The sequence below is a fragment of the Panthera onca genome, chromosome C2 (genome assembly GCF_046562875.1).
Source record: "Panthera onca isolate mPanOnc1 chromosome C2, mPanOnc1 haplotype 2, whole genome shotgun sequence".
Taxonomy (NCBI): Eukaryota; Metazoa; Chordata; class Mammalia; order Carnivora; family Felidae; genus Panthera; species Panthera onca.
The window spans coordinates 104,731,169-104,758,684 of NC_138347.1; the positions used below are offsets into that span (position 1 = coordinate 104,731,169).

The 27,516-nt window shown below is 35.8% G+C and overlaps 1 protein-coding gene across 3 annotated transcripts in view; it reads left to right on the top strand.

The window, feature by feature from the left end:
- IFT80 (intraflagellar transport 80) overlaps nt 1–27,516 on the top strand; it is a 140,894-nt gene that overhangs the window by 40,700 nt on the left and 72,678 nt on the right. For all 3 annotated transcript variants that reach the window (XM_078432198.2, XM_078432200.2, XM_078432199.2), the window contains 3 exons: nt 1,159–1,268; nt 4,652–4,741; nt 5,485–5,622. In XM_078432198.2, coding sequence (XP_078288324.2) covers nt 1,159–1,268; nt 4,652–4,741; nt 5,485–5,622 — 338 coding nt within the window. The remainder of the gene's footprint in view (nt 1–1,158; nt 1,269–4,651; nt 4,742–5,484; nt 5,623–27,516) is intronic.

The following is a 27,516-nucleotide window of genomic DNA, read 5'->3' on the forward strand; positions in this document are numbered from 1 at the left end:
ATGTTAATTGTTTTGCGGATATTGAACCAGCCCTGCATCCCAGGTATAAATCCCACTTGGTCGTGGTGAAGAATTTTTTTAATATATTGTTGGATCCAGTTGGCTAATATCTTGTTGAGGATTTTTGCATCCATGTTCTTCAGGGAAATTGGTCTATAGTTCTCCTTTTTAGTGGGGTCTCTCTCTGGTTTTGGAATCAAGGTAATGCTGGCTTCATACGAAGAGTTTGGAAGTTTTCCTTCCATTTCTATTTTTTGGAACACCTTCAAGAAAGTAGGTGTTAACTGTTCCTTAAATGATTGGTAGAATTCCCCTGGAAAGCCATCTGGCCCTGGACTCTTGTTTCTTGGCAGATTTTTTATTACTAATTCGATTTCCTTACTGGTTATGGGTCTGTTCAAATTTTCTATTTCTTCCTGTTTCAGTTTTGGTAGTGTATATGTTTCTAGGAAGTTGTCCATTTCTTCCAGATTGCCCATTTTATTGGCATATAATTGGTCATAGTATTCTTTTATTATTGTTTTTACTTCTGCTGTGTTGGTTGTGATCTCTCCTCTTTCATTCTTGATTTTATTTATTTGGGTCCTTTCCTTTTTCTTCTTGATCAAACTGGCTAGTGGTTTATCAATTTTGTTAATTCTTTCAAAGAACCAGCTTCTGTTTTCATTGATCTGTTCTACTGTTTTTTTGGTTTCAGTAGCATTAATTTCTGCTCTAATCTTTATTATTTCCTGTCTTCTGCTGGTTTTGGGTTTTATTTGCTGTTCTTTTTCCAGCTCTTTAAGGCATAAGGTTAGGTTGTGTATCTGAGATCTTTCTTCCCTCTTTAGGAAGGCCTGGATTGCTATATAGTTTCCTCTTATGACCGCCTTTGCTGTGTCCCAGAGGTTTTGGATTGTGGTGTTATCATTTTCATTGGCTTCCATATGCTTTTCAATTTTGTCTTTAACTTCTTGGTTAGCCCATTCATTCTTTAGTAGGATGTTCTTCAGTCTCCAAGTATTTGGTACCTTTCCAAATTTTTTCTTGTGGTTGATTTCCAGTTTCATAGCGTTGTGGTCTGAAAATATGCGCTTTTTTGATCCTCTTAACTAGCTCTTTTATTATAAGGCATAATAATGAAAATTTATCAGTTTTTTTTTCTTTTCCTTTTCACAGGAACACCAGTATATTCAGTAGTGTGGGGCCCTGATTCAGAAAAGGTTCTTTACACAGCAGGCAAGCAGCTGATCATTAAACCTCTTCAACCAAATGCTAAAGTTTTACAGGTACTTCTCAGGTATTTGCAAATTGTTATCAGGACCTGCTGGACTGCTAAATAAGAGGTCACTTTCTTAGGAGTCTCTTTCTTCTGGGTGGTCTCTTTATGTCTGACTTTTAAGTGTGTGTTTTTATTAGCCTTTATTACAGAATAGGGGATATCTGGTTATGTTTCTAACAAGGTTCACTTCCTCCTTATCCAATTTACATTATTCTAGCAAATCATAAATGTGTTTAGAGTTACTAAATTGTCTCATGATTTGGCATGGCAGGCATCTTTAAATTTAGCACAATCAGCCTCACATGTATAGATTTAAGACAAAACAGGGTGAAATCATAAATAAAAGTTTAGACTGTGTTTTTTTTATCATTATAACTAGCATCCTCCTCCTCCTCTTCAACATCATCTGTTCAATACACTTAAGCTTTCTCTAAGACCATTGCATTCTTTGGTATTTTTAGAGTGGAGAGGTCATAAATGTAATGTTTAGAACAAATTAGGTATATATAATTTTACCAGTTATATAGAAGCAAAACAATGGTGGCAGTTAAGACAAGTCAGAGTAGGACAAATTAATGGGAAACCTTAAGCCTATATTCAGTATTTTGATGTTTGATTTCATTGTTAAAATGCAGAATCATATTTTATTTTGATAATGACACAGTGTAGTGTTGGTAATAAAAATATAGGCTTTGGAGTTTGTCACATGGTTTTAGGATGTTCACTTATTTATCTAAATGTAACTTTAGGCAAGTTATAAAATATCTTTGATTCTCAGCTTTCTCATCTCTTAGTTGTGATGCTAATACCCACTTAGTAGGATTGTTGTGAAGATTAAATGAATTAAATTGCAAAGTGCATAGGACAGTGTATACAATAAGCATATTGAGTGCATAGAGTAAGCACTCAATATAGAGTACTCATTACTATAGTTATTATTATGAGTTATTATGTCATCTCTACCTTTTAGTCAGCCTCCAATAAATTAGAGCCAAGGAGGTCAGAAAAAAAAGATGTAGAAATGACTGGGTCTTGAGTAAGGGATTTGGTGTTAGAGACTGACCAACTACAATGGGTATAAAAGTGATTTAAGAAGCAGCATCAGATTTAATAGCTGAGTAGGTAATAGATTTGGGGAGTAAGGGGATAGAAATGTTATTGAGTTTCCATATTGAGTTTCTACAAATGTATTGAGTTTCTACAACTTCTATGTAGGTTATGTTATATATATTTTATAAAGTCAACATGCATTTAAATTTTTACTGCATGCAGAACACTCTGCTAAGAACTATGCGACAAACAAGAAATAGAAGATACAGGTCCTTGCTCTAAGGCAACTAAGGTAAAAAATTTGGGCAAACAGAAGAAGCTGCAAAAGAGAACTAGTTCTGCCTGCCTTTAGTCAAACTCCTTCCACACCACTCAGACTCCAAAACTCTACTTTGAAATTGTACAGCAAAACAGGCAAGATGAATCTTTAGTTTATAGTTATGTGATTTATTGAGATACCTGTAATTAGGCTTATATAAATGAAACTCAGGAAGTTAAATTATAGTTTAGTGGTCTAGTAGAGCTTATGGGCCAGCATGTAGTGGAGGGAAAGAAAAGTATCCATTGTCAAAATTCAGCTAGAGTGGAAGAAGAGTTGAAGTATAATTAGTAACTTAATGCAAATTTTCTTTTTTTTCTTTTTGGTAAACTAAAGCTGCAGCAGTTTTCCTTGGGCATAAACACATTAAAATTTGTATTGTCCACAAAAGGAACGCTTAATTAATTCTTGCTTGTAGAATACAGTTCAAAAGTAAATACCTGATTTTCCTTTAAAGCTCTAGGGACTCTTCTAGAGACCCAGAAGTTGGTTTTATAGTGAAGAGACTTTTTAAAAATTTATTTATTCAGTGAAAATGTAGTGCATACATACTATATACCAAGCACCATGCCGTGTGTGACATAATGCAAAGTGAAACAGAACAGTTCCTGCCTTCAAGGAGCTTGCTTCTGTTCAAAGGAATTTCACAGATTGTGCAATTCATGGAGATATAATTGAAAACTATCTATGCCTTATGTATAGTATATAAATATATGTAATATATAAACTGATATTCCTAAATCATAGTAGAAGAAAAGTTTAAATCCTATTTTATTCCTAACTTTTGAATATGCAAAACTTTATTTTTACAGCTTTGAAATGAGACTCTTGAGAATCTATGTGTGTGTGTGTGTATCTGTATATACCCATATCTGTGTCTATGTTTTGTTGTTTTTGTCCTTGTAGTTTATTTGAGGACATTGTATTAAGTTGGCAGTAAATTGTGTGAATTACTGCTTTTTAAAATATATTATCAAAACATTTGTTTTTCAGAGTGCATATTTTTTATATATCTTCAGTAAACAAGCTATGAATTATTGCTTCTTCTTAGAGCTTATTTGACCCTAATTTAATTTTACTCTGTGTACATTAAGAACAATAGGTTGGGAAGGGTCAATAGAGCCCTTAACATTGGTTACTCTTTGATGTGAAGTTAATTGGCTCAGACATTAAAATGTACCTTATGGTCTTCAAGGAAAATTAATTCTTTTTAAGTTGTATTATTCTGCCTAAACATGATAAAAGATAGCTTTTTAATTACTTGTGGTAATAGCTAAATGGACACGTGGATTGTATTTAAAAAGCAAGAAAGCATCCATGCTTACTTTCTAGATTGCCAATTTCTGGGTGACATACACACACACACACACACATATATATATATATGTATATATGTAGGCATTCTCTTTCTCTCTCTCTCTCTCTCTATATATATATATATAATAGAATATGTACGTATCTGTGGAAAACATCCTTTTGTTATATGATAAATGCAGTAGCAGTTTCTTATAGAGTTCAGTGACTACTCTAGAGACATTCAGGTAAAGAGAATGAAGCTTAGGAAAATATGCAGAGGAGAATGAACAGAGTACTAAAGAAGATGATCATGTAATAAAAGTTAAAAAAAAGAAAATTAGTAAATAAGAATAAAGGCATTATCTTTGATTGGATAAACTGTATAGAAGAAAGCAAGATTTGGATTCATAACACTGTTATCACATACATGTCAAACTTGAAATAGTTCAACAGCAAGAGATTTTCCATCTGGAGTCTAGGCAACTGAAGAGATTTATAAGGATGTAAGCTATATAGTGGATGTCATAGTGCTAAGTGTTTTCATTACTTTAAATTAGAAATGAAACAAGAAAATGAGATTATACATAACAGCTATGAAAGAAAGATAGAAATCTCCAAGGACAGGATGAGAGAATCATTAGGCAAAATGTCCTTTATTAAAAAAAAAGCAAACAACTTTTCAGTGCTCTTGAAGTTATAATTAATATCTTACTTTTTTCTCATAGTGGAAAGCTCATGATGGCATTATTTTAAAAGTAGATTGGAACTCTGTCAATGATCTAATTTTATCTGCTGGTGAGGATTGTAAATATAAGGTATGTAACATTTGAATCTATCACCTGGATGAAAGAATTGAATTTAGGTGAAAAGTATTCAACATATAAGAATATGCTTTTAGTCCTTCACTTTAGCTACATCTTGTAACTATAATAATTCAACAAATTGATATTTTATAATTTTAAGTGATATTTTAAAGTGTTGACTTTCTCATTGACCTCTCTCATTGACCCATAGAATTTGACTTAATGAGTAGCAACATAAATGCAACTTCTAGTTTTGCTGAATATTTAAATCACCCTTAGTTGAAGTTTTAAAAATAATTTTTACTGGCTTATTAAACATTGTTTATTTAGCTTCAGACCAAAATCATTTATAATAAAGAATAAGATTTAATGTAACTGGAATTAGAGGAAATTTAATTGAAATAAATACTTGTAGGGAAAGTTGATAGAGCACTTACTGAGAAAAAAATTTAAGCAAAAAAACAACATCTCAAAAATGTATTGTTAAATTTAAAAGGACTCAAGGTGTGTAGTTTATATGATTAATCAAAGATGTGGTGAAATTGGAAAATTATTATGTTATCATAAAGTATTTTTTGTGATATATAGGTTTTAAAGAATACAGCTTTTCCCCCTTGTGTGGTAGTAAAGACATTTAATTACTATTATTATAAAGTAATGATTTATGAGTCTTTAATTGATACCTTACTGTAGGACAAACTTGTCTGTAATAATGTGGTGAGTGTTATAAAAGATTTTTTAATTTGCTGTTTTAGGTATGGGATAGTTATGGCCGTCCTCTGTACAATTCACAACCTCATGAGCATCCTATTACCTCAGTTGCCTGGGCTCCAGATGGAGAATTATTTGCTGTTGGATCGTTTCATACTTTACGCTTGTGTGATAAAACTGGGGTAAGTTATAATGGTGAACAATCACAGATGTGCTGTCATAAATGTGGTAATGCATAACACACCTGGTTCACAATCTTTAAAAAATATTTTCAATGAATGCATTTGACTGCATCTTTCTGATTTGTCTTCTGAATATACTGGTTCAGTCAATTCCAGATTTATGGGACCATACAGTTTGAAGAATGGGTATATTCTTTACTATTTTTCTTTCTGGAAATACTTTAAGCATGGTTATGAAAGATGGAGAAGTAAAGATTTCTACTCAATCAAAAGGGAGAGTTCAATTTTAAACTTTTTTTTTTAAACTGTCAATAATTTTCATATAGAAATTTTGCATATGTTTGGTATGGAATTGATAGTAAATTTTAAAAATAATCATCTTAAAACCAGAGAAATTGGGTTTTTGTCAAGAATTCATGTTTGAATACATGGGGGACTTGTTCCTCACAAGAGAGTGCTCTTCATCCAAATTCTGTTTAGAAATTAGGCAAGCAGTGAAGCTCAAGAGCATTTACCCACTGTAGTTGAATAATGAGTTATTTCATCAAAGTGTTCCAGAAGCAGCTGAGTTTGGAGTAGGGTTATTCTATACTATTCCTAAATAAGAGGAAATCACATAATTGTTCTGTGGCTTATTTTCCTTGAATGCAAAATAAGACAGTTAACTTACAATTATTAAAGCTTTATAAATGATCTATTAAGTTTTCTGGTAATTTTTTTTGTGCTACATAAAATATGAAGTCTTCTGCCTGGCTTTATAAACTGTCTGAACCCTGGTGCCATAAAATCCATTTAGTCTTTTTTCCCCACAGCTCCCTAACTTGTATCTGTGCTCAAATCAGTCTCATGAATCTCCTCTGCCCACCATTAACATCCTTACTTATCCTTCCTTTCATGGAATGCTCTCACCTCTGTCTTATATTTACTGAATTCTACCCATTTTTTTAAAAAAAATTTTAAATGTTTATTTATTTATTTATTTATTTAAATTTTTTTAACGTTTATTTATTTTTGAGACAGAGAGAGACAGAGCATGAATGGGGGAGGGTCAGAGAGAGAGGGAGACACAGAATCCGAAACAGGCTCCAGGCTCTGAGCTGTCAGCACAGAGCCCGACGCGGGGCTCGAACTCACGGACCGCGAGATCATGACCTGAGCTGAAGTCGGACGCTTAACCGACTGAGACACCCAGGTGCCCCAAATGTTTATTTATTTTTGAGAGAGAGACAGAGACAGAGACTGAGACAGAGACACAGAGTGCAAGTGGGGCAGGGGCAGAGAGAGAGGGAGACACAGAATCTGAAGCAGGCTCTAGACTCTGAGCTGTCAGCACAGAGCCCAATGTGGGGCTCAAACTCAGGAACCATGAGATCATGACCTGAGCTGAAGTTGGACACTTAACTGACTGAGCCACCCAGGCACCTCCTACCCATTCTTTAAGGCCCATCTGTTGTTTGACTTCCTTTCCTGATACCTTCCATAGGTATTCATTTTTCTAACTTCCTCTTACCTAAGGTCTCTCTTATTTTAGCTATAACATCAAGGTGTTATATCAGATAATCTCATTTTTATCTGATTTTTCAGCAATGATTCTAAGTCTATAGAATATATACTCATTTTCACAATGTATTATCTTTTTATATTTTCCATGTTAATTTTATGTATATTATTGTTGACTCCTTAGACAGTTTATAAGATCCCACAGCTCAATGGGTCTCTGTTATCTGTATAACACAGTAGATACCCCATAATTCACCAATAAGTTGATTTAAACATGATTATTTTAAATTGCTATTTTGATGAAAATATTTAAAAATTTTAAAATGTGGGGTGTTGAATTGATTTGAATAATTAATGACTTACTTCATTAAATACCAAACCTATTATTAGAATATTAACTATTCTGGAAAATTAAACTTTCTAAAAGGATTTTTTTTTACCTTATTTGACTGAACAGACTGAATATATTATAATAATATTTTAAGGATTTGAATAGCATTTTAAATATGTTCTTTTATTCAATAGATGTTACTTTTATACTGCTCATTGTATACTGCTCATTGGAGAGTATTTTAGAAACTGGGGATAGGGAGATGTAAAGATTTTCACTCAAGTTGTGACAGTTTAATAGAGAATCGGTATAAGACTCATACTACAGTGTGATAAATGCTATACAAGAGGTTTATTTTGTGCAAGCACTATGAAGGTGTGGCAGAACTTAATTTTGCCTGTGGATATTGATTAGAGAGCTGAGACTTGAAGAATTAGTAGTCCTTCAAGGAAATAAGTTGGGGGAAGAGAGTTGCAGGTAGAAGGAACATTTTGTGTATCCCAGTATGGTGCCTTTTGTGCAATGTCAATAAGATTTTGCTTGGAATAGTACCAGGAGATAAGATACTCTTGGACCCGATCTGTGTTTGCCACATAAAAGAGTCTGGCTTTTAAAAATCAAATTATTTTCTGTGGAGCACTCTTAGGAGTTGCTGTAGGGTAGAAAAGAGGTGAGGGGGTTGAGCTCCTAGTCTTCTTCTCCAGCCAAAATCAGAAGAGCTCTACATTAATCAGTTTTACTAGTTGAACATCAAAATAAGATTTCCTTTGAACAGCTAAAACAATGAAATTGGAAAAATGGTGTGTGTTAGTAGAGAGCCGTGGCTGGTGGGTAGTAACATGATAATATTCAAATATTGGAAATATTGCTTTGGTATCAAAGGAGCAGTGGTACAGGAGAGGGAAGAGAACATGCAAAAGCAAGGAATTATAGTCTGTTAGAAAAATTAGAAGCAGTTTGCATTTTATCCTCATGCAGTACTGGGCCACTGTTTCACTTTAAGTAATGACATTATCAGATTTGGCATTTTTAGGGAAGTGTACTCTGAGGTCAGCAGGGAGGATGGATTAGAGGGACAGTAGACTGTAGGCAAGATGGTTAATTAAAGGCTTTTGCAGTAGTACAAGAAAGTGATGTTGTCCTGAATGATAGGTAATAGCAGTGGAGATGGGAAGAAGTGGACAGGTTCAGGAGATGAACTCTTCCTATAAAAAGTGGGGAGAGTCTGGAGCACCAGGGTGGCTCAGTCAGTTAAGCATCTGACTTTGGTTTAGGTCATGATCTTGTGGTTCATGAGTTCAAGCCCCATGTTGGGTTCTGTGCTGACAGCTCAGAGCCTGGAGCCTGCTTTGGATTCTGTATCTCCCTCTCTCTCTCTCTGCCCCTCCCCAGCTCGTGCTCTGTCTCTCTGTCTCTCTCTCTCAAAAATAAAGAAACATTAAAAAAAAAAACATTAAAGGGATAGTGGGAAGAGTCAAGAATAATTACCGGGGTTTCGATTTGAGTACCTTATTGTCTGGGTGCTGGCCTGAGGATAACACCTTCTTATGGTGTGGTATAATTTGCACTGGGTTTGTGTGACATAATTTTATTAAGATCCCTGTGCAATCATTACAATAATAAAACAAGTTACTTAAATTTTAACATTCATAAGTATCACCGGGGCATTGCTAAAATGCAGCTTCTTGGGCCCCCACTTATAATGTGATGAGTCAAAATCTCAGTAGAATGGGGTCCAGGGATTTGTATTTTTAAGAAGTTCCCTGGTTACCTTTGTTAGGTGTTCCTCAGACAACACTTGAAGGAACACTTAAATAAAACATGTGAGATATTTGATTATTTCTTCTGAGTTCTAAAAGTGGTAAAGCTTGCTCTAGTATACAAAAAACGCTTTAGAGATGAAATAGTAAATGGTAATGAAGGTGATACCAAAAAGAGTAGTCTAATTAAAAAGATAAAAAATCTCATACAGTTTATCCTTCTGATTCTTCCTTAGCATGTGTCTCACTTAAAATTATTTTGAGGATAGGGGTTCCTGGGTGATTCAGTCGATTAAGCCTCCAACTCTTGATTTTTTGGCTTAGGTCATGATCTCACAGTTCGGGAGTTTGAGCCCCACATCAGGCTCCATGCTATCATGGGTTCTCTTTCTCCCTTTCTCTGCCCCTCTCCTGCTCATGCTCGCTCTCTCTCTCTCTCTCTCTCAAAATAAATAAATAAAACTTAAAAAAAAGGAAAATTATTTTGGGGCTATAATAATTTTGTTTTTCTCATAATTCGTAACTTAAAGTTGTGTAATTAATAGTAGTAATCATTCACCCAGGGGCATATTCTGTGGCCGAATGTCTGTCTCTCTCTCAAAATAAACACACTTTTGAAAAAAAAAGAAAAAGAAATAACTACAGGGGCACCTGGGTGGCTCAGCGGGTTAAGCACCTCGCTTTTGATTTTGGCTCAGGTCATGACCTCACAACTGGTGGGTTTGAACCCCGCATTGGCTCCACACTGACAGTGTGCAGCCTGCTTGGGATTCTCTCTCTCCTCTGTCTCTTCCCCTCCCCTGCTTGTGCCTGCACTCTCCCTGTCTCTCAAAATAAATAAATAAACATAAAAAAAAAGAAGTACGTGTTCTCTTCAACCTGGAAATGTCACTCTTATCTCCTTATTTCTTTTTTGTTTCTCTCATAATCTGCAACTTAAAGTTTAAATAGTAGTAATCATTTATCCAAAGCCTGGCTTTGTGGAAGAATTTCAATATTAGATATAAGAATCTGGTCCTCAGGAAAGATCTGTACCCTCACATTTGCTACACATTTATCAGATTTCTATTTTGAGAGCTCTTCACAAATTTTTAGTTGAATGCAGTGTTTCCTAAAATTTTATTAAAAATTCTTATCTAGGATTCCTTAACAAAAATCAGTAATTTTACAAAATAAGCTTTAAAGAGGGGTGCCTGGGTGGCTCAGTCAGTTAAGCATCTGACTCTTGATTTTGGCTCAGGGCATGATCTCAGGTTCATGGGATCGATCACTCTGTCATGCTTGTCAGGCTCCATGCTGAGCATGGACCCTGCTTGGGATTCTCTCTCTCCCTCTCTCCCTGCCCCTCTGTCACTTGCTCTCTCTCTCTCTCTCTCTCAAAATAAATAAACAAACAAACATTAAAAAAAAAGCTTCAGGTGTGCCTAGGTGGCTTAGTCAGTTCAGCGTCAGATTTTGGCTTTAGGCCATGAGCTCACAGTTTGTGGGCTTGAGCCCCGCATCAGGCTCTCTGCTGTCAGCACAGAGCCCACTTCAGATCCTGTATCCCCTCTCTCTCTGCCCCTCCCTCGCTTCCATGCTTTCTCTCAAAAATAAATAAAAACATTAAAAAAAAAAGCTTCAAAGAATAAAGGTGATATTAACTTTCAGGTTATCTGTGAAATATTAGGTCTAGAGAAAATGTGGTTTTTGTAAACATTGTCTTTTAATGTTTTTCAAGAAATATTTCTAGTGGAGAGGAAAAAGCTCAACTGCTTGGAGACTGTTAATGACAGATTAGATTTTGGTTTGAATATATTTCTTACAATACAAGTATGTAACTAGATTGATGACAGGAATATTTGAAAAAGCAGATATTTTAAATTGAAATATAGTTGACACACGTTACATTAGTTTCAAGCATACAACATAGTGCTTTGGCCACTCTGTGTGTATATACTGTTGTGCTTACTATAAGTGTAGCTACTGTCCCTGTACAATGCTATTACAGTACCATTGAGTATATTCCCTACGCTGAAAAAGCAGAAGTTGTTCTATTTTTGTGAATAGGTATACTGCTCTAACTCAGTTGTTATACAATAAATTTAATATTCCCATTAAATTTCACCATAAAATTAGAATTTTTATTTTTAAAAGACACTGACTAAGCTGATATGAAACTCTGGTTTCTATTTACATCTTCTATTTAATCAGGCAGTTACCTATATCGATTCAGAACTCATGTCCTGGCTCACTTTTGTGGACTGTGGTTCAAATATCAGTTTCATTTTTAAAGCCATTGTAGTGCTATTCTGGTCTGCCCTGTTTTTAACCCAGAGGCAAATTTGAAACCTAAGTGGTATTTGCTTCCGCACTGCAGTACAGTTGTCGTGGTGTTACTGTGTTGATTCTAGTGGGTTGCATGTATGGATGGGCTGCTTGATGATGTTGCAAAGCCTTCAGACACAGACTTAATACCTTTCTCTTGCTCCCTCCTCTCCATAATCCTACCCTAACTTGTTGAGAGGAGTCAATGCTGCCTCTTCGCTATCATTAGTGCAAACTGGGGATAGGAGACAGGACCCTACTTGTCACTCTTCACAGTGCTCATTGGGGAGGGCTGCTGCTTCAGTATTGCAGGGCTGGAATGGTCTGACCAAGATCCACCTCATAGCCTTGGCAGCACCATGTGGGGAGGAGGAGGGATGTCACCTCTGTTCTTTGGGTGCAGAGTGGGAATGTTCCATAGGGTTCCATCCTAATGTCTCTTAGGCACACACTGTAGGGAGAGTGCCATGGCCTCTTTCATGGTGTGTGCCCAAGTAGGGTAGTTATGTCAAAAGGATTCCATTCTGCAACACCTCCTTCTGCCTGGTCCTTTACCTAGAGAGAATGGGCATTTCTTGGTGCTTATTTTGTCTCATACACTACTTGGAGTTAATATTATACCATTTTGTGTAAAATATAAGAATCTTGTATCCATATGGCTCCATTTAGCTACTTCTCTATGCTATAGTTGTCATAAGTATCACATTACACAGCATGTTGTAATTTTCGCTTTAAAAGTCATAGTCATTTTAAAGAAATTAAGAGAATAAAGATAGTCTTATATTCACCTACATGTTCAACATTTCTTTTTTTTCACATGTAAGTCATAGTTTCACTTATTTATTTTTAAATTTAATTAATTCATTTATTTTTAGTTTACATCCAAGTTAGTTAGCATATAGTGCAACAATGATTTTAGGAGTAGATTCCTTAATGCCCCTTACCCATTTAGCCAATCTCCCATCCCACAATCCCTCCAGCAACCCTCTGTTCTCCATGTTTAAGAGTCTCTAATGTTTTGTCTCCCTCCCTGTTTTTATATTATTTTTGCTTCCCTTCTCTTATGTTCATCTGTTTTGTATCTTAAAGTCCTCATATGAGTGAAGTCATATGATTTTTGTCTTTCTCTGACTAATTTCACTTAGCATAATACCCTCTAGTTCCATCCACATAGTTGCAAATGGCAAGATTTTTCTTTTTGATTGCCGAGTAATACTCCATTATGTGTGTGTGAGTGTGTGTGTGTGTGTGTGTGTGTGTGCGTATGTATATGTATACACATTATCTTCTTTATTCATTGATCTGTCGTTGGACATTTGGGCTCTTTCCACACTTTGGCTATTGTTGATAGTGCTGCTATAAGCATTGGGGTGCATGTGCCCCTTCAAAACAGCACACCTGTATCCCTTGGATAAATACCTAGTAGTGCAATTGCTGGGTCTTAGGGTAGTTCTATTTTTAATTTTTTGAGGAACCTCCATACTGTTTTCCAGAGTGGCTGCACCAGTTTGCATCCCCACCAGCAGTGCAAAAGGGTTCCTCTTTCTCTGCATCCTTACCGACATCTGTCATTACCTGAGTTGTAAATTTTAGCCATTCTGACAGGTGTGGGATGGTAGCTCATTGTGGTTTTGATTTGTATTTCCCTGATGATGAGTGATGTTAAGCATTTTTTCATGTGTCTGTTAGCCATCTGGATATCTTCTTTTGAAAAGTGTCTATTCATGTCTTTTGCCCATTTCTTCACTGGATTATTTGTCTTTTGGGTATTGAGTTTGATAAGTTCTTTATAGATTTTGGATACTAACCCTTTCTGTCATTTGCAAATATCTTCTCCCATTCCATCTGTTGCCTTTTAGTTTTGCTAATTGTTTCCTTTGCTGTGCAGAAGCTTTTTATCTTGATGAGGTCCCAATAGTTTGTTTTTGCTTTTGTTTCCCTTGCTTCCAGAAACATGTCAAGTAAGTGGTGGCGGCTGAGATCAAAGAGACGGTTGCCTGTTTTCTCCTATAGACTTTGATGGCTTCCTGTCTTACCTTTAGGTCTTTCATCCATTTTGAGTTTATTTTTGTGAATGGTGTAAGAAAGTGGTCCAGGTTCATTCTTCTGCATGTCGCTGTCCAGTTTTCCCAGCACCATTTGCTGAAGAGACTGTCTTTTTTCCATTGGATATTATTTCCTGCTTAGTCAAAGATTAGCTGGCCATGCATTTGTGGGTCCATTTCTGGGTTCTCAATTCTGTTGCATTGATCTGTCTGTTTTTGTGCCAGTACCAAACTGTCTTGATGATTACAGCTTTGTAATGCAGCTTAAACTCTGGAATTGTGATGCCTCCTGCTTTGATTTTCTTTTTCAAGATTGCCTTGGCTATTCAGGGTCTTTTCTGGTTCCTACAAATTTTAGGATTATTTGTTCTAGCTCTGTGAAGAATGCTGGTGTTACTTTGATAGGGATTGCTTTGAATATGTAGATTGCTTTGGCTAGTATTGACATTTTAACAATATTTGTTCTTCCAATCCTTGAGCATGGAATATTTTTCCATTTCTTTGTGTCTTCTTCAATTTCTTTCATAAGCTTTCTATAGTTTTTAGTGTATAGATTTTTCACCTCTTTGGTTAGGTTTATTCCTAGGTATGGGGTTTTGGTGCGATTGTAAATGGGATTGATTCCTTGATATCTCTTTCTGCTGCTTCATTATTGGTGTATAGATATGCAACCAATTTCTGTACATTCATTTTATATCCTGCAACTTTGCTGAATTCATGTATCAGTTCTAGCAGCTTTTTGGTAGAGTCTTTGGGTTTTCCACATAGAGTATCATGTCATTTGCAAAGAGTAAAAGTTTGACTTCCTCCTTGTTGATTTGGATGCCTCTCATTTCTTTGTGTTGTCTGATTGTTGAGGCTAGGACTTCCAACACTATGTTGAATAACAATGGTGAGAGTGGACATCTTTGTCGTGTTCCTGACCTTAGGGGGAAAGCTCTCAGTTTTTCCCCATTGTGGATGATATTAACAATGCATCTTTAGTATATAGCCGTTATGATCTTGAGGTATGATCCTTCTATCCCTACTTTCTTGAGGGTTTTTATCAAGAAAGGATGCTGTGTTTTGTCAAATGCTTTCTCTGCGTCTATTGAGAGGATCATGTGGTTCTTATCCTTTGTTTGATGAATGTAACGTGTCACATTGTTTGTTTGGCAGATATTGAACCAGCCCTGCATTCCAAGAATAAATCCTACTTGATTGTGGTGAACAGTTATTTTAATGTATTGTTTGATCCAGTTGGCTAGTATCTTGTTCAGAATATTTTGCATCCATGTTCATCAGGGTAATTGGTCTGTAGTTCTTTTTTGTGGGGTCTTTGTATGGTTTTGTGGGGTCTTTGAACAAGGTAATGCTGCCCTTGTAGAATGAGTTTGGAAGTTTTCCTTCCATTTCTGGTTTTTGGAACAACTTCAAAAGAATAGGTGTTAACTCTTCTTTAAATGTTTGGTAGAAGTCCCCTGGAAAGCCATCCAGCCCTGGACTCTTGTTTTTTGGGAGATTTTTGATTACTGATTCAATTTCTTTACTGGTTATGGTTCTGTTCAAATTTTCTATTTCTTCCTGTTTCAGTTTTGGTAGTTTCTGTGTTTCTAAGAATTTGTCCATTTCTTCCAGATTGCCCAATTTGTTGGCATATAAATGCCTATAATATTCTCTTATTATTGTTTTTATTTCTGCAGTGTTGGTTGTGATCTCTCCTCTTTCATTCTAGATTTTATTAATTTGGGTCCTTTCCTTTTTCTTTTTGATCAAACTGGCTAGGGGTTTATCAATTTTGTTAATTCTTTCAAAGAATCAGCTCCTGCTTTCATTGATCAGTTCTACTTTTTTATTATTATTATTTCAATATCATTGATTTCTGCTCTGAACTTTATTATTTCCCTTCTTTTGCTGGTTTTGGGCTCTATTTACTGATCTTTTCCTAGCTCTTTTAGGTGTAAAATTAGGTTGTGTATTTAAGACCTTTCTTCCTTCTTTAGGAAGGCCTGGATTGCTCTTATGGCCACCTTTGCTGCATCCCAGAGGTTTCGGGCTGTTGTGTTTTCATTTTCATTGCCTTCCATGTACTTTTTAATTTCCTCTTTAACTTCTTGGTTAACACAGTCATTCTTTAGTAGAATGTTCTTTAATCTTCAAGTATTTGTTACCTTTCCAAATTTTTTCTTGTGGCTGATTTCAAGTTTCATAGCATTGTGGTCTGAAAATATGCAAGGTGTGATCTTGATTTTTTTGTACTTGTTCAGAGCTGCTTTTCGACCCAGTATGTGATCCTTTCTGGAGAATGTTCCACGTGGTTTCAAGAAGAATGTTTATTCTGCTTTAGGATGAAATGTTCTGAATAAATCCGTCAAGTCCATTTGGTCTAATATGTCATTCAGAGCCATTGTTTCCTTGTTGATTTTCTGCTTACATGATCTGTCCATTGCTGTAAATGGGGTGTTGAAGTACCCTACTATTATCAACGAGTTTCTTTATGTTTGTGATTAATTGATTTATATATTTGGGTGCTTTCACGTTGGTGACATAAATATTTACAATTGTTAGATTGTGGTGGATAGACCCCTTAATTATGATATAATGTTCTTCTTCATCTATTGTTACAGTCTTTATTTTAAAATCTAGTTTGTCTGGGGGCACCTGTGTGGCTTGGTAGGTTAAGAGTCCTACTTCAGCTCAGGTCATATTCCTGCAGGTTTACAAGTTCAAGCCCCGTGTTGGGCTCTGTGCTGACAGCTCAGAGCCTGGAGCCTGCTTCAGATTCTGTGTCTCCCTCTCTCTCTGCCCCTCCCCTGCTTGCGCTCTGTCTCTCTCTGTCTCTCAAAAATAAGTAAACATTAAAAAAATTTTTTTAATCTAGTTTTTCTGATATAAGTATGGCTACTCCAGCTTTCATTTGATGACCATTAGCATGGTAGATGGTTTTCTATCCCCTAATTTTGAATCTGTAGGTGTCTTTAGGTCTCAAACGAGTCTCTTGTAAATAGCATATGGATGGGTCTTGTTTTCTTATCCATTCTGATTACCCTGTTCCTTTTGATTGGAGTATTTAGTCCATTGACATTTAGAGTAAGTACTGAAAGATATGAATTTAGTGCCATTGTATTGCCTGTAGAGTTGCTGTTTCTGGTGACATTCTCTGGTCCTTTCTAGTCTTTGTTGCTTTAGTCTTTTTTGTTTTGTTTTCTCTTTTCTCTACTCAGAGTCCCCCTTAAAATATCTTGTAGGGCTGGCTTAGTGGTCACGAACTCCTTTAGCTTTTGTTTGTCTGGGAAACTTTTAATCTCTCTTTCCATTTTGAATGACAGCCTTGCTGGATAAATAATTTTTTTAAATTTATTTTTTAAAAATGTTTATTTATTTTTGAGACAGAGAGAGACAGAGCATGAACAGGGTTGGGTCAGAGAGAGAGGGAGACACAGAATCCAAAGCAGGCTCCAGGCTCTGAGCTGTCAGCACAGACCCCGACACAGGACTTGAACTCATGAACTGTGAGATCATGACCTGAGCCGAAGCTGGACGTTTAACCAACTGAACCACCCAGGAACCCCAAGTGTGAACCTTTCTTAATGACAATATATCAATTGTACAGATGCAGTACAGGTCTTTAAAAAGTTCTTCAATAAAAATTAGCAAAGGAGGAGCGATGTTGCAGAAACGGTGGACTAAGGAACTCCAAGAATTGTTCTCTCCACTCAAACAACAATTAACTGGCAAAAATGTCAGAATCAACTTTTTCAGAGCTCTGGAATCTAATTCAAAACTTCCCACAACTAAGGGGAATGTGTAATGAAGGAAGAGGCTGCTAAATTTGTTAAGAAACCATTGTGGCATTTTTCGTTTACCTGCCTACCATCCCCTGTTCCCAGCTTGGCAGTGGCTATGGGGATGACAGCCTGCATTCAGGTGTGGCTTGTTAGTGCCAGCGGGAACAATATGGGCTATGTTTTCAAAAAACTGTGGTTATGCTTTTTGACCTGTCTGGTGGTTCCCTGAGGGGCCAGCACAGAGGAGTGTCTTTGTTTTGCCTCCCTTGGAAATATCTCTGAGCTGCAGTGGCTTCCCAGGTGGCATCTGTTGAAAGGATACTACCCATGGCTTCTGGGGGCAAGGGATGGTGAATGGTGCAAGTAGCAGATAGACCAAAAAGCTTGGAAAAGAGGAGCCTGAGGAGGAAGGTAAATGGAAAAGTAAGGGTTTTATAGGGCTCTTACAAATACTGGGGATTCTGTAATACAAAACACATGCCCAGGGCCAGATATACACTCAGAAAAAACTTGAGAGGATGCTAGGCTTGTATTATTGGCAGACCTTTGGGCTCTGTACAAGCAGGTGGTGAAGGCAAAGGAAAATTATGGGTGGTCTGGCTAAGTATTGAAGGAGTACCCCAGCTCACAGTCAATTGGCAAAGAGTAGGAGAATATTTTTTCTTTCTTTTTGGCTTTGTCAGATCACTAACTGACTACTTAGATAATGGAATGGAGACTTAGGTGACCATACATGAACGAAATACAGTCTTTGCAAAAATAGTTTGAAAAATCACTTAAAAAAAAAAGCGGTGCCTGGGTGGCTCAGTCAGTTGGGCGTCCGACTTCACCTCAGGTCATGATCTCGTGGTGTGTGAGTTTAAGTCCCACTTTGGTGTCTATGTTGACAGTTCAGAGCCTGTAGCCTGCTTTTTCCAAAGCAGCATTCTGTGTCTCCCTCTCTCTCTGTCCCTCCCCCCACTAGCTCTCTCTCTCTCTCTCAAAAAAAAATGAATAACATTAAAAAAAATTTTTTTAAATAAATAAAATTTTTAAAAATAGTTTGAGAAGTCACTAAATAAGCAAATTAATGTAACCCTTAAAAAGCAGCAACAGCAAATCCTAGGGAGGGAGGAGAGTCTAATTTCCAGAGTTACCACATTATAATATTCAAAACATTCAATTTTCAACAACAAAAAAAATCACAAGGCATGCAAAAGAGGCAGGAAAGTATGGCCCATTAACAAGGAAAAAAAAAAAATAGAAACCATCCCTGAGGAAGCCCAGCACTGGATTAGACAAAAACTTTTTTTTTTTAATTGTTTAACGTTTATTTATTTTTGAGAGAGAGAGAAAGCGTGCCCTTGCGCACAAGTGGGGGAGGAGCAGAGAGAGAGCGAGAGAGAGAGAGAGAGAGAGAGAGAGAGAGAGACAGACAGACAGAATTTGAAGCAGGCTCCAGGCTCTGAGCTATCAGCACAGAGCCTGATGGGGGGGTGGGGGGGGGCTTAAAATCCCAAACCGTGAGATCATGACCTGAGCCAAAGTCACACACTCAACTGACTGAGCCACCCAGGCGCCCCTAAACAAAAACTTTAAATGTGCTTAAATTGCTAAAGAAAACCATAAAGAACTAAAAGAAACCAGAGCAAGGTTTGAACAAATAGAAAATATCAATAAGCAGAAATTACAAAAAGGAATCAAATAGAAAATCTTGAACTGAAAAAAAAATGAGTTATAAAAGAATTATATTGTGAACCCAAAAATATGATCAGTCTCTTCAATAATGAGTGTCATACAAATAAATTCACAGTGTAGTAACATTTTTCACTCATCAGAAAATGGGAACATGGGCCTCAAAAAGCAATAAAGGGAGCAATAAAGGGAGTACAACTTTTCTGAAGTATAATTTGACAGAATCTATCAAGATCTCTGAAACTTTTGACCCTTTCAAGGAAGTTTAAAAATGCATTGTGTATTCATTTGTTCGTTTATTTTCATGTTCATTAATTCCTTCATGAATATATATTGAGAGTCTGTTATATGCCAGCCACTTGTCCTAGGTGTTAAAGAAACAGTAGTAAACAAAATAAATTCCCTGCTTTTGAGAATTGTCATACCAGCAGTTGAAAGACTATATACAAACAAATAAAATGAATATTTAATATGTTAAGTGGTAATGCATGCCATAAAAAAATAAGGCTGGGTAAGGAAGATGGGTGAGGTGGTCAGGGAATATCAGACAGAAATTAAATATACATTATTGAGGGTTAGTAAAATAAATTATGTTATAAGTAAATTATTTATGGAATAAAAATTAAAAGCCATAGTAGCATAATTTTTCCCTAGATTTCATAATAAATTTTATTTTTTACCTTTGATTTTGAAGAAATGCATGATTCAAACATGTAAAGTAGAAACTTTCAAATTAAATTAGTTGTTATAAATAAATAATACAGGGTATAGTAATGAAATGAATTGCATTATATTACATTAAATGGGGCAGAATTCAAGGGAAAAGATCTGAATATATAAGGTACCTTTGGCCAGATTTTTAAATTAACCGATGTTGTTGCTTTTATTAATCAGCAGGTGGTGCTATTGCTTGTGTAGGATAACTTGCCATTCTCATTTTCTCTCATGAATATTCAGTCATTATAATAAAAAGACTTCCCCTCTGTTCATTCATTCTTCCATTCAATTAAGATAATTGCAATGATTCATCACCTGCAGTAACTGGTCTTACTGCTATATGTAACTTTTCATTGTCAATTATATATGCCAACATGTGTAATTTAAGATAGCCTGCAATATGCTAATTCCTGGTGTGTGAGAGAGAATATTGATTTTAAAAATCATTAGTGTAACAAAGAAATGTAAGAAACTTTTCATCTGTCTTCTCTTCTACCTAAACTTAATTTGTGAACACACAATTTTATGAATTGAATTCATCCAACTTGGCTAAAGATATATGCTTTTGAGAATCCTTTAAACTTAGTATATTTATATAGGAGTAGTAAAGAGAAGGGTGAGGTTGGCATTTGGGAAGTACTTTTGTAAGTTATTATAGTCAAGTCATGTTTTTAGTATAAATATCTCTTATTTCCTTGGTGGGAAACTGAATGCCTAAGCAGTTTGACAGAATACAGTGGAAAAAATGGTTTCTTCTCTTAAAAGTATGTAACATCCTTTAATAAATAGGTCAATACTTTATAGATGCATTCTCAATTGTTCTCCATATTGTACTGTCCAGTGTGATTGCTTATTTCATTTTAATTTAATTATTTTATTTTATTTTATTTTAATGTGGGAGTAGTATTGGCATAGTTGTAGAGCTCTGGAATTAAGCTTCTAGTGGTGAATTCACAAAGTTAAATGGGCTAGGCTAAGTGATTGCCTCTTTCCTTTCAATTCCACCATTCTGTGATACCTCTTCCATGGGCTTTGGACATACTGCTTGCTTCCTCTCCTAAGCAGTAGTAGTGTGTTGTTTGTTTCTTTGTGTTTTAATATTTATTATACTTAGGTTGTGACATAGGAAGAGGCAGCACTGCACATGGCACACTAGAAGTGGGAAAAACTCAAGCAGTGCTAGAGAAGTATGGCTTATCCTATAACTTCAAACTTACTCTACATTTTATTATAGTTGGATACAAGTAGCAGAAACCATTAACCAAAAAGAAGAATTGGCTAAAAGGTTACAGGGATATCTTCCAAAAGCCAGGTCAAAGAACTGTGCTTCCTTTACAGTGTGACACTGTTGTCCAGAACTGAGAAATTTACCAAGCAAAACAAAATCAGAGTTCTATTATGGAATTAACTTTTAATCATCTTAAAATCAACACCTAACACGTAGTAGGTGTCCCATAAATGTTGCATTTTAATGGATCATTGTACAAACAAAAGATACTGTTTTGGATTTAATGACTTACATTTACTTAATACAATTAATGTTACTCAATTAATGACTTACATTGGAGCATTTTGACTAGGTCATTACTAGAATTGATCCACTTAATCAGTTTGGTTGATGTTTTTGAGAAGGCTACTTTAAAATTTCTTTTTTAATTTTTTTAAAATGTTTATTTTTGAGAGAGAGAGAGAAGGACAGAGTGTGAGCTGGCAGAGAGAGAGGGAGACATAGAATCTGAAGCAGGCTCCGGGCTCCGAGCTGTCAGCACAGAGCCTGATTTGGGGCTAGAACTCACAAACCCACTCACTGGAGCCTGCTTCCAATTCTGTGTCTCTCCTCTCTGCCCCTACCCCACTCACTCTCTGTCTCTCTCTCTCAAAAATAAATAGACGTTAAAAAAAATTAAAAAATTAAAAAAAGAATAACATCCATATCTGTCCTCTAGGAGTAACTCACCCTCTATTGAGAGTACTGATATGTAGACAGATAATTAAATAACATAGTTATTTAATTGCAGAGGTTATCATTATTGTGGAATAGAGAAGGAATAGAATAATGGTAAATTTTTAGATATATCTGTACTTATTTAGGATGAGACTAAATTTGGTTAAAGTAAACATTCTCTCTGATCGAATAACTTAAAGACATTAAAACATCTTTTTTTTTAATGACTAGAGATTTTTTTTTTTAACCAAGAAGCACAAATTTGAACTTGCCTTTTTCTGATTTTGGTACCAAAAAATCTAAATATAATCACCTACATCTACAAACACAGAAGTTTACTTTTGTTGACAAATGTTCTTTCAGTGCACATATGCTCCCATTACACATGGACCAATCCACGTAAGTATGACTCCTTCTACACAGTATGGCGTTGTTCCTCCACCCTCCATTTGGGGAAGAAGTGGTATAGTTTCCTCTTCTAAAATCTCTCTCATATTATCTTCTACATATATAAATGCCTCATGAACTAAACTCTTAATGTTCACATATTCTGATTAGTCATTGTCAGAGATACCAATCATGTGAAATCCTTTATTTTGATTTAAGGAAAGATGTTATTTCCTTTTATTAAATCATTTTTGTTAAATTATCTTTCCTTTCTTCCCTCTTTTCCCTTTTAAAGAAATTCTGTAGATTTTTCCATACTTTTAGGCCGTGTCTAATTACTTGCAGTAACATCTTTTTAGGGTCCATAGATTTATAATTTAAAATTGATCCTTAAGGACTTTCCCATCAGGATTCTAAGATGTTCATATTTTCTCTGAATGGGGCACCACAGCCAATGGAATTCAGGTGGCCTCTAGAAGCTACCAATGGCCAGCATGGAAATGAGGACCTCCATTCTACAGCTATAAGAACCTGAATTCTGCTAACACCCTGAATAATCAAGGAAATGGATCTTCCCCTAGAGCCCTCGGAAAGGAATGTAGCCTTGCTAACACCTTGATTTAAAAAAAAGTTTTGTTTAATGTTTATTTATCTTTGAGAGGAGAGAGAGAGAGAGAGAGAGAGACTGAGACCCGAGTGGGGGAGGGGCAGAGAGAGAAGGAGATACAAAATCCGAAGCAGGCTCCAGACTCTGAGCTGTCAGCATAGAGCCCAATGCGGGGCTTGAACTCCCAAAACGCAAGATAGTGACCTGAGCTGAAGTCGGACACTTAACTGACTGAGTCACTCAGGTGCCCCAACAATACCTTGGTTTTAGCTCAATAAAACCAGTGTTGGATTTATGACCTATGAAAGGTTCTAAGTTTGTGGTAATTTGTTACAACAGTAATAGAAAACTGTATCTGCAACTGCTGTTCCAGGCCAATCTTAGCAATGAGTTATGTGGGTGGAGATGTCCTGGGTAAGGCTTTCGCCACCTTCTTATTGATAACAAAATTTCCCTTAGCTTTATTGCTTGACTTAAGAAATTATTATTTCTTAAAAAATATTAGTGTTATAAGAGTAGCACATTAAACTTGTTCTTATCAGGTCCTTTTCTAAGTAATTTGGCCAGTTGAGAGCAGATTTTGGATGAGAAAAGCATAAAATACTACTACCCAGGGAGATGGCCCTTTGTGGGGAGGATTTTGACTGGCCATAGAACATGATCAAAGTTCTGGATATTTGGGGAGGTGCCAGTGATACTTTCCCAAAGCCAAAACCAAACGGCCAGCCTCACAATTTTTCAAGACTGCCTTTAGAAAAAAAAAATACATTGCTAAGTCTCTCAAAAGCACACCAGCAATCAATTGTTGTGCTCTTGCTCAGTGACATAGTGCTTCTTTATTGGCAGCTCAAAATAACATTGATGTTTTACTTGAATATCATATTGTGAATACAGGTCACATTTGTGTTCTATAAACTTCTTTTATAATTACTGCTTTTTCTATTTTTTCTGTTCTTTGCTTATCTTGTGTTTTTAGAAATTATTTGTACTTAACCAAGCCAAAAGTTATTTTTACTTACCTTTTCACATTCCATATCCTAGAAAACTGTTAGCTGCAATCAATTTATTGCTTTGAATTAGGGAAAAAAATAGAAAACCTCACAGTATTGTGAAGGCACAAATAGTGATAATATTAAATAGTTCAATTAGATATACAGAAAAGCTTGTATTTTGAAGAAAAAGCAATATAATAAAAATAATAAAAACAAAAAAATAGAAAAAATCATTCCCATGATCATTCCAAAAACATCAAATATTTTCATATTTGTATGTATCTATGTACCTTTCAAGTCTTTGAACAGATTGTTTTAAAAATTTTATTTTGGGGCGCCTGGGTGGCTCAGTTGGTTAAGCGGCCGACTTCGGCTCAGGTCATGATCTCGCGGTCCGTGAGTTCGAGCCCCGCGTCGGGCTCTGTGCTGACAGCTCAGAGCCTGGAGCCTGTTTCAGATTCTGTGTCTCCCTCTCTCTGACCCTCCCCTGTTCATGCTCTGTCTCTCCCTGTCTCAAAAATAAATAAAACGTTAAAAAAATTTTATTTTGTTAAATAATCTTTACTCCCAACATGGGGCTCAAATTTACAATCCTGAGATCAAGAGTCACATGCTGTGTTCACTGAGCCAGCTAGGCACCCCTGAAAGGATGTATTTTTTACATGGTCATGATTACTGTGAATACATTTTTTGTGTGTCCTTTACTTTTGTATACTTATTTTAGCTCAATATTATGTTATGTCTCAAAGTACTCAAACTAAGAAAGCAAAACATGAGTATAATTTCAATAAAATAGGTTGAAGGGAAAGATAATGATAGAGGCAGCATTTTTAAAACTTGAGGTATAACATATACAGTATCTTATGTGTACGGTTCAGTAAATTTTTATATATGTAAATATCCAAGAAACCACCACCCATATTGTTATGGAATATTATCAACAACCCAGAAACTTTGTTTGTGCCTCCTCCCAGTCAGTTACTCCTCCATTGTAACTACTATTCTCACTGTGTCACCATAGATTAGTTTTATCTGTTTTTGACCTTTATTGTAAGTGGAATCATACAGTATTTTTACTTTTGCCTAATTTTTTTTCATTTAACCATATGTCTATGAGATTTATCTATAGGTATAGTGGCAAAATTTTTGAATCCTGTCAACTTCTCTCTCATAAAACAGAGAAAGTAAGAGAATATAACCAAAACCCACAGGTAGCAACTACAACAAAACTTAGGTGATGCTTTATTACTGTAAGCTCCCAAATACAAGTGGTTTTCCAAAATATCATTAACAGGTATGCGTGGTATCAGCATCTGTGTGTGAGGAAGCAGAAGAAAATCAGTTGGCTTCTAAGACCATGAAGAAAGAACTCCCAAATCACCAACAAATCCCGAAAAATGAGATGGGCCAATCTGAGAACAGCAGTTGAAATTGGGCAGAAATCTGTAGTATCATAGTCCTAGAACAGGATCATAGTCAAATTACATAATGTTGTGAAAGACAATGAAGGCATACCATAAACAGGCCAGCCCTGCCAAATAATTCAAAACAAGTTGAAGGATATTAAAAACATGACAAAAGTTGTGAAATAACCATGTAAGTCAAAACCAGGAAAATTAAGAATTGAAGTGACTGGAGAAAAGGAAATTTTTAAGAGAGATGGCAGAATTCAAAAGAGAATTACAAAAATGGTAAAATTATTACAGAAGTGAAGACAAAACTAGAAGGAATATAAGAGCAAATAAATACAATGGAAAATGCCTTAAGGGATAAATAGAATGGGAAATGGAAGCCAGGAAATGGCAAAAGAGATACAAAGTTTTGATAGAAAGTGATAGATACAGAAGGTAAAGATCCAAAGTATATATAATAGGAGTCGTCAAAGGAGAAGCACAAAGTAACGAATAGAACAAATACTAAAAGCTACCATTGAAGAAAGATTTCCTCAAACATAGAAGATTTAAAATTGATATTGAAAAGGCATACTAGATATGTAGGAGAATTGACCCAATACCCTTGTATATGCTAATAAAACTATAGGAGTTACAAGAAAAAGAAAAAAATCTTATGGGCATCCAGGGAAAAGACTAAGTCACTCATAGAAGGAAGAAAATAAAAATGTCATCAGACTTCGATAGCAATGCTTTATGCAGGGAGACAGTAGGTTAACATAGGATACTCAAAGAATAGGTGGGCCAAAGATTTTATATCTAGCCATTCTGAATTTTAAAGATCATAATAAGCAAGCTGGTATAAACATATGAGAACTCAAGGAATATTGTTCCCGTGAGTGTTTCAAGGAGTCTACTGGAGAATTGGCTTCAGGTTAACAATATGACTAGGCTTATAGTAAAATAAGTACTGATTGTGAGCACTAGATATAGATTTATCTGTAGAACCAGGACAAAATGTGTCTCTGAAGGATACAGTATTGTATGTATTGGCTCTAGGCATCAACATTACAAAAATGGGGTAGAATGAGAAGTATATGAAGAGTCAAAGTTGCTTTCTTAATAAAAATATATTACTTAAAATCAGATGTAGGGAAAAGAGAGGGGGGAGGATATCTCCTAATTTTCATGTTGCTTATAGTGGACAACCAACAGAAAAATGCCCCAAAGGTGGCATGAAGATAAAGGGATTTTTACAAAGGTAATTTGTATAAAGGTAATCATAAGATTAAAAATAGAAACCTTCCTGTATACTAGAATATATTCCAAAAAAGGGAGAGCAAATAAAATAGACCCACACCCCTTTCTTAGGTAAAGCTGGTGCACACACACACACTGACAAAGATGTAAGGGATAAAACAAAATAAAAAATAGTCATCTGTGTGGGGAAGGAGAATGGGGGAGAGAATGGGTAGAAATGAGACTTGTTTGACTTTACCTTGCTCTATAATTTTTTTGGTGAATTGAACTTTGGAACCATGTAAATATTTTACTTAGTTACAAAACAAAATGAAATTTTAAAAAATGTTTATTTATTTTGAGAGAAAGAGAGAGTAGATGCTTGAGAGAGTGTGGGGGAGGGGCAGAGAGAGAGAATCCCAAGCCGACTCCTTGCTTTCGGCTCATAGCACAAGTTGGGGCTTAGTCTCATGAACTGTGAGATCATATCCTGAGCCAAATAAAGACTTGGATGCTTAACTGACTGAGCCACCCATGTACCCCAAAACAAAATGAAATTTTTAGAAAGCAGCTCCTAAAACTCAAAAGGATATTAAACAAGTGGCCCTAATTATGTATTTAGTTGTTAGTATGTCCACCTAGAGAGAAGGTGTTACAAATGACTTTAAATGATTTGATTGTTGGCTCCTTGTGCTCACAGTAGATATTCAGACAATTGCCCTGCCTTTGGAAGAGAGTTTGGCAGTTCTCCTAAAGGTCAAAGAGAGTTACAATAGACACAGCAATTCTCCTAGGTATTACCCAAGAGAAATGAAAACATGTCTACACAAAAACCTATGTTCAGGGCAACAACCTCTTTGACCTCTTACTTGAAATGTCTCTGAAGGCAAGGGAAATAAAAGCAAAAATGAATTACTGGGACCTCATCAAGATAAAAAGCTTCTGCACAGCAAAGGAAATAATCAACAAAACTAAAAGGCAACTGATGGAATGGGAGAAGATATTTGCAAATGACATATCTGATAAAGGGTTAGTATCTAAAATCTATAAAGAACTTACCAAACTCAACACCCGAAAAGCAAATAATCTAGTGAAGAAACGGGCAGAGCATATGAATAGACACTTTTCCAAAGAACACTTCCATGTGGCTAACAGACACATGAAAAGATGCTCAACTTTGCTCATCATCAGGGAAATACAAATCACTGAGATACCACCTCACACCGGTCAGA